The sequence below is a fragment of the Maniola hyperantus genome, chromosome 28 (genome assembly GCF_902806685.2).
Source record: "Maniola hyperantus chromosome 28, iAphHyp1.2, whole genome shotgun sequence".
NCBI lineage: Eukaryota > Metazoa > Arthropoda > Insecta > Lepidoptera > Nymphalidae > Maniola > Maniola hyperantus.
Genome location: NC_048563.1, coordinates 2,352,528 through 2,365,743, shown reverse-complemented (window position 1 = coordinate 2,365,743; position 13,216 = coordinate 2,352,528). Strand labels below are relative to the sequence as shown.

Below are 13,216 nucleotides of genomic sequence, written 5' to 3'. Positions count from 1 at the left end.
ACCCATATTATAAATGTGAAAGTGTGGTTGTTTGTTGGTTTGACAATGTGATAGAGATGGACTACAGTGCGACAAGGATCTTTAGGCGCGTGGCAAAAATCGGAACTAACGTTGCCGTCAAGTGTCCCCTTTGTTCCTGATTGAATAGTCTAAGCTTTTGTTCTCCAACAGCGCCCCCAGCGTCAATGTCATTCAAGTGCCAAAAGAGCCTTGTTGCACTGTAGATTTGTTTTAAATGCATTAAAGGTATAAATAATAAAAACCAGAAAAATGTTTCCAAAATATTAAAATTTGTTTCAAAATGTTAATAATTTAGAACTGTAGCTATAATTTTTTGATAATCCAATGACCGTTTGTAGCAGTCTTGACACTCCTCATACTGGTCAAGTGCTCAAATCGTCGGGTTGTTGCGTGTCGGGGAGGCTGATGTCGCTCTTGCTGATGACGTCATACACGGCGATCCCCTCCGCGTACCGCCGGCAGCGCAGCAAGCACTTCCCCGTACTGATTGTCACACTCACTGCTGCAAGTGTCAAAGGAGGATTCATTATCATAAATTATGATCAGCTTTCCCACGTTAAACTTATAACACCCCTTTTTTGCGTCAGTGGTTAAAACTTAAAAATCTACTTTACCGACAGCCGTGCCGCTAAGCGGTTTAGCGTTCCGGTACGATGCCGTGAATGGGGCTGATTTCTAAGTGATTGGGGTATACTAACTGGGCCTGTCGACGGTTGTGTGAGATATTCTTTCGATTTTGTGCTCCTGTTTCCAATGGATATACATCTTCTTTATAATAGCCATCACTAAAGCTATCATAAATATGCTTATGCCGAATAAAATCGTGTACAATGCCATTTAAATTGTTATTAAAAAATAAACATTCTGAAAAAATATAAATTTTTGTTTTACAACAGCCAATGTTTGACCATGTTTGACCCAATCGACCTTCGACAAATATTCAACGCCAATGATTGACGTTTCGTTTAGAAACCAAATAAAAGAGGCCGTGGCAAATATCATATTGTTCAAAAATACGTGAAACTTGATTTTTCTAATAATATTTAATAACAACTTAAATCTACATTAAAGACCTATATCATACTTGGATACCTACAATATCTAAAAATATTTTTCATAAATACCTATTATTAATGTTTTTTTTAATGCTTTTAATACAATATCTGTTCTGTACATAAAAAGAACCTCTTTTAAAAAGTTTTATGGCGCGAAGATTCGGGCCGATTCGCGAAGTGCATTGTACAGTAAATAGGAATATTTTTATAGAATGCTTTGACTTTAGATCTGTTGTTATACGTGAAATTAATTATATTAAGTTTTTATCTTTTAAATCAGTATGAATGTTAATGTAGATTATGGTAAGTTATTAAAATAAAAGTTACCTACTTAGGTATTTCATAAAAATTACAAAATCGGAATCTTTTTCAGATAAACTATCAATAATTTTTATTCTTATTCCCACGGCTACACTACCTTGATATTAGTGTAAAAAAAACATAAGGTTAGTGTTAAGTTCATCCGAATTAGATCAATCTTTGTACAGTAGTAAAATCCTAATTTCATTCGATAGGCAAAAACTTCAATCTCAGTTGGTAACATAGACAGTAGAAGTCGATTTACGTGATTTTTCCACGGACTTTCTTAACTTCTATTAAGCCTGGTAGGTATAAATCCCACAAATTGCTATTGCGCTGGACCATGTCTCATTAACATCGAAATGACGTCATTTTGACGTATATTTAAGTAAAAATATACCATCAGCTCGAAACTTCAGTCTAGTGCTGACGTCACTAAAGTGGCGGCCACGCGCATTAGCAATTTGCGACTTATAACGGGTCACATATTTTTTTGAAGCACGCTCGTTGGTGTTACAAAATTACCCCGCGCCAATATCTATGTCTGACATACGCGTAGGTATGTGTGTCAAACCTACAGTACGAAGCAGAAAATAATGTACATAGACCTTTAGAACGAGATAGGTAGCGGTTTTGTAGAGCATTGTCTCCGTCGTTGAGACCGACAAAACGTCACAAAGGTATGAGTGACAAAGACAGCGCTCTACAAAGCCGAAATCTCATTCTAAAGATAAATATGTACGTCATTATTTTCTAGCGCGTATTATTCATACAAGCGTAGGGATGAATTTGTCTTCACTTTTTTCGGGGGTTCGATCCTCACGCTCGCTGCTCGCACCTCTAACTTTTAGGAGTTATGTGCGTTTTTATCCATAACTAGCTTATGCTCGCGACTTCGTCCGCGTGGACTACACAAATTTCAAACCCCTATTTCACCCCCTTAGGGATTGAATTTTCAAAAATCCTTTCTTAGCGGATGCCTACGTCATAGTAGCTATCTGCATGCCAAATTTCAGCCCGTTCCGTCCAGTAGTTTCCGTCCAGCGTTGATAGATCAGTCAGTCAGTCAGTCAGTCAGTCAGTCAGTCAGTCAGTCAGTCAGTCAGTCAGTCAGTCAGTCACCATTTCCTTTTATATATTTAGATAATATTCTGTCTGCTAGCTTTTCACGGCTCAACCGTTCAACCCATTTTGACGAAATTTGGTACAGAGGTAGTTTGCAACCCGGGGAAGGACATAGGCAACTTTTTATCCCGGAAAATTTAAGAGTTCCCACAGGATTTTTTAAAACCTAATACCACGCGTACGAAGTCGCGGGCATCAGCTAGTTTTTTATATTTTTTATTCAGATAGAAGTGAGCCCTTGACTGCAATCTCACCTGGTAGTAAGTGACGATGCAGTCTAAGATGGAAGCGGGCTAACCTGGAAGGGGTATGGCAGTTTTTAATAAGCCCATGCCCCTTTGGTTTCTACACAGCATCGTACCGGAACGCTAAATCGCTTGACAGCACGGCTTTGTCGGTAGGGTGGTAAGTAGCCACGGCCGAAGCCTCCCACCAGAGAATGAATGAATTAAATATCACTTGATTTAACGGTGAAGGAAAACATCGTGAGGAAACCTGCATGCCTGAGAGTTCTCCATAATGTTTTCAATGGTGTGTGGAGTCTACCGCAATCCGCACATGGCCAGCGTGGTAGACTATGGCCAAAACCCTTATCACTCCAAGAGGAGACCTATACTCTGTAGTGAGCCGGCGATGGGTTGATCATGATGATGATGATGGTACGGGACAGCTCAAGATGGCAATCGGGATTTGAGGGGACGACCCGCACGTCTCCCGTACCGGGTTCGCGCGGGGGATGTGTGGGTGTGGGCGGCGTTCCCTCCCCGATCGCCATCTTGACCTGTCGCGGTCTTATAGTTACTCGCACATTTAACTTAGTTTGAGTTAACTAGTATAATAAACCTCGAAGAAACCTTTGAGCCTCGATAGCTCAACGGTTAAAGGAGCGGACTGAAAACCGAAAGGTCGCCGGTTCAAATGCCACCCGTTGCACTATTGTCGTACCTACTCCTAGCACAAGCTTTACGCTTAATTAGAGGGGAAAAGGGAATATTAGGCAGCAATTAACTTGTCTAATATACTTTTAAAAAAAAAAAAACATATGTACTAGGTATATACATAAGTGTTAGTTCTTTCGTACTAACACAGAATTGTATAATTTATTGTGCTAACTATTGTAACTTTCGTGCAAAATAAATTTGGCCAACATCTTCCAAACACAACGAAAAACTGTCCGAACTTATCCCAACGCACCCTATTTAATTTTCATTATTTCTAGCTCAACATATGATCCAAAAACATCAACTGGCCATCGCACTAGCTATTATAAAAACCAAACCAGCAGAAATATCATACGAAGCATTTATAGATAGTATAAAAAACAAAATCAATCAAAGAAATATGGATTCGAACCTTGACATCACGATATGTGAGGAGGATTTCAACATTAGCGATGATTTCACACAATGTGATGATCAGATGATGAACGATGATGATCAGATGCTGAATGATGATCACAATATGATTGGTGATGAGTTAAACAAGAGTCATGATAGTGTCAATATACTGAATAATTTTGCATTAGCCGATTTGAATGATCCCAGCAAAGAAAATGACGATTTGGAGTCTTTATTAGAGTTTATGACGGAAATGACAAATTTTGAAGGAAACTCTGAGGTGATGTTTTTATTGTATAGTACTACTTACTACCTAATGCTCGCGACTTCGTCCGCGTGGGTGGGAATTTTCTAATTTTTTGGGTTCCGTACCTCAAAAGGAAAAAACGAACCCTTATCACTTTGTCTGTTTGTCTGTCGTGTCTGTCGAGAAAACTACAGGGTACCTCCCGTTGACCTAGAATCATGAACTTTGTAAATAGGGATTTGAAATTTGCGTAGTCCACGCGGACGAATTCGCGAGCATAAGCCAGTTTTATAAAATTCATTTACGTACTAATTTTTATTAAGATAACGTTTTATTTACAGATTTTGAAAAACACTCCACAGATCAATTTCAGTCAGTTGACAAATTTTGAAGAAACACAAATGCCTGTAAACATTATCAGTACTCAAACAAAAGAAATTGCTGATAATATCGGGATCGCCTGTAATACTTATGTGGTAAATGACCATAAAGCTGGTAATGATAATAATACTGCAAAAGTTATTAATAATACAAATCATATTATTAATAACAACAATACAATTAGTAACGACACATACCACAATGCTACTGATTTAAATAAAAATCTTAATAACGAAACTTACTGTGAAAGTACTAATTTAACTGATAGAAATAACGAAAATGGAAATAACAATAATTTATATGCACATATATTGTTTAGAGATAATACTAATGAGATGAATATAAGAAACAATAATATAGATTCACAGCAAACTGTTTTATATACACTTCAAGGATTCACTAATAACACACATGTAAGCCAAAGTCAAGATGAAAATTTAGTAATGGCAAACAAGAATTTGATACATAAATTTAAAATTACATATGACAATTCAAGTAACCAAAATGTTAACGAAAATACTCAAAATAAAAAAGATGAAGTAATAGATACAAATTTGGATCCAAATGTAAATGATGAGTCCAAAAATATATACAGTGAACAAGATTTTCAAAATTTCTACGCCAATAACATTGAAAGACTTAACCAAAATACAAATACAACCAATAATATGAACAATAATGAAAATTTCGATGTAAATAATATTAATATACTTGATAAAGTTACTATATTTGGTGATAAAGATGGACAAAGAAAACATAAAAACGTAGAAAACGATACTCATAATGATAGCAAACGTTTTAAAAACGATGCAAACGAAAACGTTTCGCAAAAATTACCGGAATTCAGTCAAAATTTCGATATTACAAATTCTTCAGGAGTACATTTGGATAAAAATGCAGACGATGAATTACAAATTCACAGTCAAAATAATAATATAATCGATTTTGATAAAACAGGTAACAGAAATACAGAACCAGTTAACACAAGAAAACAATATTCATACCAAGATTTTGCATTTCTGGATAGCTATTCAAATGCACCTGATATTATTAGTCAAAATAAAAGAGATAATGAAAGAGATGACCCGATCGATTTTGCTGGAAATGCTTCACAAAACCTATTTTCACCTCTAGAGTCCCAAAGTTTACATTTATCAAATATTTATGGCAATATATCACGTGAATCTATATTAAATGTAATTGAGAATACTAGATCTAACACAATTTCTAATACAACTGCAAAAGAAATAATTGAAAAAAGTAACAACGAAGACGTCAACAAAGAAAATTCGATAAATTTGGAAAAACCGAAAGAAATTGTTTCCGAAAATAAAATAAAAGAATCTGTTTCAAATACCAATAACGAGATAGAATTCGAAATCAGTCTAAAACACTTGCCTAATACAGATGACGAAACGCTAAAACTAATTTCTTATTTAAAAGAGAACCTACAACTAAAGCAATGTGTTATGAACAATGTACCTAATGAAACGAAAGAAGTTATTTCCCATCAAGAGAAAATGAAAGAATGTATTTTAAATAATAACAAAGAAATGGATATTGTAACGCAAAATGACCTGTCTGACAACGAAACAGATACTCAGTTAGAAATAGTACCTTTTAAGGTTCTAGATGGCTTGAATAGAATTAAATGTTACTTGAACAGAAGTGACAGAAAACTTAGTGAGGGGAATAATAATTCTATGGACTCTGGTTTCAAAAGTTCTCAAGCTAGAAGTTCATACATGAGTGGTATGGAAATGTAGCAACTTCTAATTTACTTTTATTCTATACTAGCTTATGCTCGCGACTTCATCCGCGTGGACTACACAAATTTCAAACCCCTATTTCACCCCCTCAGGGGTAGAATTCTCAAAAATCCTTTCGTAGCGGATGCCTACGTCATAATAGCTATCTGCATGCAAAATTTCAGCCCGATCCGTCCAGTAGTTTGAGCTGTGCGTTGATAGATCAGTCAGTCAGTGAGTCACCTTTCTCCTCCAATAAAGCGTAAAGTTTGTGCTAGGAGTAGGTACGACAATAGTGCAACGGGCGGGGTTTGAACCGGCGACCTTTCAGACATGCTGGTTACTTACGATTTTTTTTTTAAATATTAGCCATATTAAATGACTGATATTTCCCTTTCCTCTCCAACTAAGCGTCAAGCTTGTGCTAGGAGTAGGTACGACAATAGTGCAACGGGCGGGGTTTGAACCGTCGACCTTTCGGTTTTCAGTCCACTCCTTTACCGGTTGAGCTATTGAGGCTCTTCTTTACTGAAAAGTTAGAGGTGTGTGCCCGGAATCAAACCCCAGACCCCATGAATGACAGGCCGATCGTCTTCACCACCGTGCTCTTAGTGATGATACTTTTTTTTATATATATTCAGATACAAGTTAGCCCTTGACTGCAATCTCACCTGGTGGTAAGTGATGATGCAGTCTAAGATGATAGCGGGCTAACCTGGAAGGGGTATGGCAGTTTTTATTAAACCCATACCCCTTTGGTTTCTACACGGCATCGTACCGGAACGCTAAATCACTTGGCGGCACGGCTTTGCCGGTAGGGTGGTAACTAGCCACGGCCGAAGCGTCACACCAGACCAGACCAGAAATTTAGAAATGATAAAATTCCAAACCCCTGCCAGGAATCGAACCCGGGACCTCCCACTATTAAGACCACAGCGCTCACCACTGCGACAGGGTGGTCGTCAAATACTTGTTGTTTTTTAGCTTCCCAATGTTCAGACGCATGGAAGGACGAATGGGCTCAGTGTTTACTGAGTTTCGTGACAGGCAGTCAGTTATCGGCCAATACTACAGTCATAACTGACGAAATATCTGCGGTAAGTATTTTGGTCCGAAATTCCTCAGTGCTTGAAGACCAAAGTCTTCGAACAGTGCGTGTTGCCAGTGATGACATATGGATCCGAGACATGTTCGCTAACTATGGGCCTCATAAGAAAGCTCAGAAAAGGGTATGGGTTTAATAAAAACTGCCATACCCCTTCCAGGTTAGCCCGCTATCATCTTAGACTGCATCATCACTTACTACAAGGTGAGATTGCAGTCAAGGGCTAACTTGTATGTGAATAAAAAAAAAAAAAAAGAGCCACTTAGCGGGCGATGGAGAGAGCCTCACAAAATTCACTTATCTAAGAAATCATGAACAAAATTAGCCTACAAAGAAAAAACCGGCCAAGTGCGAGTCAGGCTCGCGCAATGAGGGTTCCGTACTGCAGGCTTATTTTTTCGACATTTTGCAGGATAATTCAAAAACTATGATGCATAAAAATAAATAAAAATCTGTTTTAGAATGTACAGGTGAAGACCTTTCATATGATACCCCACTTGATATAGTTATCTTACTATGAAAATTGAAAATACTAATTATTAGTTCATGACCACAATTTAATTTTTTTGTGTGATCTAATACCAGCTATAAGACCCACCTACCTACCAAATTTCATGATTCTAGGCCAACGGGAAGTACCCTGTAGGTTTCTTGACAGACAGTCAGACAGACAGACAACAAAGTAATCTCATAAGAAAGCTCAGAGTCACTCAGCGGGCGATGGAGAGAGCTATGTGCGGAGTTTCTCTACGTGATCTAATCAGACGAGATCAGAGGAGATCCGTAGGAGAACTAGAGTAACCGACATAGCTCAACGGGTTGCGAAGCTGAAGTGGCAATGGGCAGGGCACATAGTTCGTACAACCGATACACGTTGGGGTCCCAAGGTGCTGGAATGGCGACCTCGCACCGAAAGACGCAGCGTTGGAAGGTCCCCCACTAGGTGGACGGACGACATCAGACGAGTCGCAGGGAGCCGCTGGAAGGCGGCGGCGCAAGACCGTGGCGTATGGAAGTCCCTACAGGAGACCTATGTCCAGCAGTGGACGTCTATCGGTTGATGATGATGATGAAAGTATTCTAGATTTATTTTAGGTACCTAAGTATTCAGTTACCGACTAGACTTGAGTAATTAACGTTGCCTTATAAGTCCCGCAAATTGCTATTGCGCTGGAACCATGTTTTATTAACATCGAAATGACGTCATTTTGATTTCAGTCGAAATAAAAATAAACCATAAGCTCGAAACTTTAGTCTGTAGTAACTTAGTGCTGACGTTACTAAAATGGCGGCCACGCGCATCAGCAATTTGCGGGGCTTACAAACAACGCAATCGATATTAATAAATGACAAAGTGTGTCTGTCTGTCTGCTAGCTTTTTAAGGCCCATCCGTTGAACCGATTTTGACGAAATTTGGTACAGAGATAGCTTACATCCCGGGGAAGGACATATAGGGCCGGTTGTTTCAACAAATTTTGACGGACACGTAACCTTTAAATATGGCGCTAACGAACGTAAGTAAAGATAAAGCGTTGATTCAGCATCTATTAGCGCTAACGTTCGTTAAATAGTTACGTTTACGTTAACCAGTGCTGGCGCCATTGGTGATCGTCAAATCAGTTCGTAACTTTATACTTCTTACAAACGGAATATTTTATTTACAAATTAAAATGGAATCAATTTAATGCAATGCTTTTAATTGTAGTTTTTTTGAAGATGAAAGAGAATTTGTAAGAAAGAAAAGTTAATTTTAGGGTTAGTTTCGCAACCAAAATAACAATGACAAACAGTTTTTTGTACAATGAAGCAACGCTCTTAAATTAACAGATGTTAAAGTTCGTCTACGTCTGTTAAATTTTAACGAACGTATCTTACGAAGACCAATGGTTTGAAACAACCGGCCCTAGGCTTCTTTTTAACCGACTTCAAAAAAAGGAGGAGGTTCTCAATTCGTCGGAATCTTTTTTTTTTTTTTATTTTTTTTTTATTTTTTATGTATGTTCCCCGATTACTCAAAAACGCCTGGACCGATTTTGAAAATTCTTTTTTTGTTTAAAAGGGTATACTTCAAAGTTGGTCCCATTTCAATTTGGTGAAGATCTGATGAACATCTTCGAAGATAGATACTGGAACTCCTCAACGGATAAGAGTAAATTGTTCGCGATCAGTGTAATAGCTTAGTAAACAGTAGATTTTTAACCAGTCATAGCATAATTCCATGGGACCACTAAAAATTGTGAAATAAAAATTTTTTACAAAAAAAATAAAAACCGACTTCGTTACATAAACACTAAAAATTGAAAAATAATTTAATTTATTACCGAATATATTATGTATACAAGAGTTAATATAGTTCCATAATAATATTTTTTGGGGTCGGTGCCAATGAGGTGCCATTGTGGAGTCCCATAAAAATATGAAGTCCAGACGATTCGCGCAGCTAAAGCTAATTGGCACCGGCACCAAAAAGTGTTATTATGGAACTATATTAACTCTTGTATACATAATATATTCGGTAATAAATTAAATTATTTTTCAATTTTTAGTGTTTATGTAACGAAGTCGGTTTTTATTTTTTTTGTAAAAATTTTTTATTATCCCGGAAAATTGAAGAGTGATGATGTGATATGTGATGATGAAGATGTGATATGTGACTGTTGAACATTATAATTCTAAAAAAAGTTATAAAATAGCTTATTAATAATAGATAATAAGAAAATAAATTTTGCATGCCCACTGTATGGCGGATTGTAGCTGTAAATAAACTACTGTAACACCATCATTGTACCTGCAATCGTGCAAATAAATGATTTGATTTGATTTGATTTGAGTTCCCACAGGATTTTTAAAAAGATTAATCCACGCGGACGAAATAGAATAGAATAGAATGTTTTTTTATTCATGTAAACTTTTTACAAGTGTTTATGAATAGTCAGGTAGTTTTAATTTACCACTGGTTCGGAACGTCGTTCCTACCGAGAAGAACCAGAAAGAAACTCGGCGGTTGCTCTTTTTAATTTTTCAATTTACAACGTTATTATACCGTATACTATACAAGCCATTGCAGCCCCGTGCATTGCTGGAGCGAGTCAAATTCAAGCTTTTATTCCAAGCCAAATCGCGGGCATCATCTAGTATTATATTAAGAGCCAACCTACGGAATGAAGTGAGTCTTTTTCGTTTTTACCCGACTACGGCAAAGCCAAAAGGAAGGGTTATGATTTTGGCAGTCTATGTTTGTATGTATGTGTGTTCCACATTTATTTTTCAGATTTTAGGTAAAATGGTAGACAAGTTGCACGAAGAGGAAAAATATCCGATTTTCTTGGAAGAGTTGCTGGAAAATGTTAATACGTTGCTAAATGACGTTTATAAAGGAAATAACGAAGAATCTAATGCGGTGACTATTGTTTCTTTACTATTAACTAGCTGCCCGCGACTTAGTCCGCGTGGAATTAGGTTTTTCAAAAATCCCGTGGGAACTCTTTGATTTTCCGGAATAAAAAGTAGCCTATGTCCTTCCTCGGGATATAAGCTATCTCTGTACCAAATTTCGTCAAAATCGGTTGAACGGATGGGCCGTGAAAAGCTAGCAGACAGACAGAAAGACAGATAGACAGACAGACACACTTTCGCATTTATAATATTAATTAGTAAATTAGTAATTAGTAATCAGTAAAATTAGAAAAATTAGCGAATTAGTAATTAGTATATTAGTAAATTAGTAATTAGTATTAGTAAATTAGTAATGAGTAAAATTAGTAAATTAGTAATTAGTATATTAGTCAATTAGTAATTAGTATTAGTAAATTAGTAATGAGTAAAATTAGTAAATTAGTAATTAGTAAATTAGTAATTAGTATTAGTAAATTAGTAATGAGTAAAATTAGTAAATTAGTAATTAGTATATTAGTAAATTAGTAATTAGTATTAGTAAATTAGTAACGAGTAAAATTAGTAAATTAGTAATTAGTAAATTAGTAATTAGTATTAGTAAATTAGTAATGAGTAAAATTAGTAAATTAGTAATTAGTATATTAGTAAATTAGTAATTAGTATATTAGTAAATTAGTAATTAGTATTAGTAAATTAGTAATGAGTAAAATTAGTAAATTAGTAATTAGTATATTAGTCAATTAGTAATTAGTATTAGTAAATTAGTAATGAGTAAAATTAGTAAATTAGTAATTAGTAAATTAGTAATTAGTAAATTAGTAATGAGTAAAATTAGTAAATTAGTAATTAGTATATTAGTAAATTAGTAATTAGTATTAGTAAATTAGTAACGAGTAAAATTAGTAAATTAGTAATTAGTATATTAGTAAATTAGTAATTAGTATTAGTAAATTAGTAATGAGTAAAATTAGTAAATTAGTAATTAGTATATTAGTAAATTAGTAATTAGTAATGAGTAAAATTAGTAATGAGTAAAATTAGTAAATTAGTAATTAGTAAATTAGTAATTAGTATTAGTAAATTAGTAATGAGTAAAATTAGTAAATCAGTAATTAGTATTAGTAAATTAGTAATGAGTAAAATTAGTAAATTAGTAATTAGTATATTAGTAAATTAGTATATTAGTATTAGTATGGAAGTATGGATTACTATAGATCATGAAATAAAGCTGTGATAGCCTAGTGGTTAGGACGTCTGCCTTCTAATCAGCGGTCGGGGGTTCGACCCCGGGCACGCACCTCTAACTTTTCGGAGTTACGTGCGTTTTAAGTAATTAAATATTACTTGCTTTAACGGTGAAGGAAAACATCGTGAGGAAACCTGCATGCCTGAGAATTCTCCATAATGTTCTCAAAGGTGTGTGAAGTCTACCAATACGCAAATGGCCAGCGTGGTAGACTATGGCCAATACCCTTCTCACTCTAAATGAGATCTGTGCTCTGTAGTGAGCCGGCGATGGGATGAATATTATACAAAATGTTTTATATGTATTATATATTGTACTAGCTTATGCTCGCGACTTCGTCCGCGTGGACTACACAAATTTCAAACCCCTATTTCACCCCCTTATGGGTTGAATTTACAAAAATCCTTTCTTAGCGGATGCCTACGTCATAATAGCTATCTGCATGCCAAATTTCAGCCCGATCCGTCCAGTAGTTTGAGCTGTGCATTGATAGATCAGTCAGTCAGTCAGTCAGTCAGTCACCTTTTCCTTTTATATATTAGATTACACATTTTTTATTCCAGTTGCTGAAAAGAGAGGACGACATCTATCGTCTCTTATTACTAAATAGATCAACTCATATAATAAAATATACAATAGAAAAAATAATAACTATCTTAGAAAAAACTATATCTGACATTAAAGAAGATGTTTTCGAATTAAAGCATACAAATGAAGCCGAAAATATATGTTACATATTTCATATATTAGAAATTTTACTGAAGAGATACAAAAAATCGAACGAATCAAGTCAAATGAGCATCCAAAATACGCAGGATGATGACAAAGTGTTGAAGAAAAGTTCCTTAACGGAAATCTGGAGGAAGAAATGGAATTTGACTAAAAGTGAAGCAATTGAGGGTAGTGCAAAGAAAACGTGTGTCTTAACAAAATGTAGTGAGGTTCTGAACAAAATGATAGTTCAAGCTATGGACGGGTACAGTTTGGTGTCTTTTGCTGCGCTACAGTGTTTTAATTTATTGCAGAATTAAATTAATATTTTATTTATTAAATTAAAGTTTAATTTAATAAATGTGTTTCATTCACTCACATTTAGCTAATGCCAGACGTGAGGTTGCAATGCGTATCACACGTCATCTATTCTAAATAGATGGTACTTTGTCAGAAGCCTTTACAGAAGTGCCAACAACAACTGTAGGTACAAAGTACCAACGAAATCGGTAGATCGACTCATATTATAATACATTAAAAAAT

General features: G+C 35.7%; 1 protein-coding gene across 1 annotated transcript; it reads left to right on the top strand.

Annotated features, from left to right (window-relative positions):
- The first annotated feature begins 3,842 nt into the window (after nucleotides 1–3,842).
- On the top strand, nucleotides 3,843–13,019 carry LOC117994922 (putative uncharacterized protein DDB_G0282133). The gene is made up of 5 exons (XM_069508102.1): nucleotides 3,843–4,118; nucleotides 4,427–6,218; nucleotides 7,199–7,311; nucleotides 10,592–10,717; nucleotides 12,526–13,019. Exons 1-5 carry the CDS (start codon nucleotides 3,843–3,845, stop codon nucleotides 12,991–12,993), a joined length of 2,775 nt encoding a protein of 924 aa, XP_069364203.1. The 3' UTR covers nucleotides 12,994–13,019.
- Nucleotides 13,020–13,216: the final 197 nt, after the last annotated feature.

Bases quoted from the DNA above. Each gene is read 5' to 3' on its own strand.
- LOC117994922 (XM_069508102.1), top strand. From the start codon at position 3,843: ATGGATTCGAACCTTGACATCACGATATGTGAGGAGGATTTCAACATT. The intron at 4,119-4,426 runs GTGATGTTTTTA...TTTTATTTACAG, and splicing joins ATTTTGAAGGAAACTCTGAG to ATTTTGAAAAACACTCCACA. The intron at 7,312-10,591 runs GTAAGTATTTTG...TTTATTTTTCAG, and splicing joins TAACTGACGAAATATCTGCG to ATTTTAGGTAAAATGGTAGA.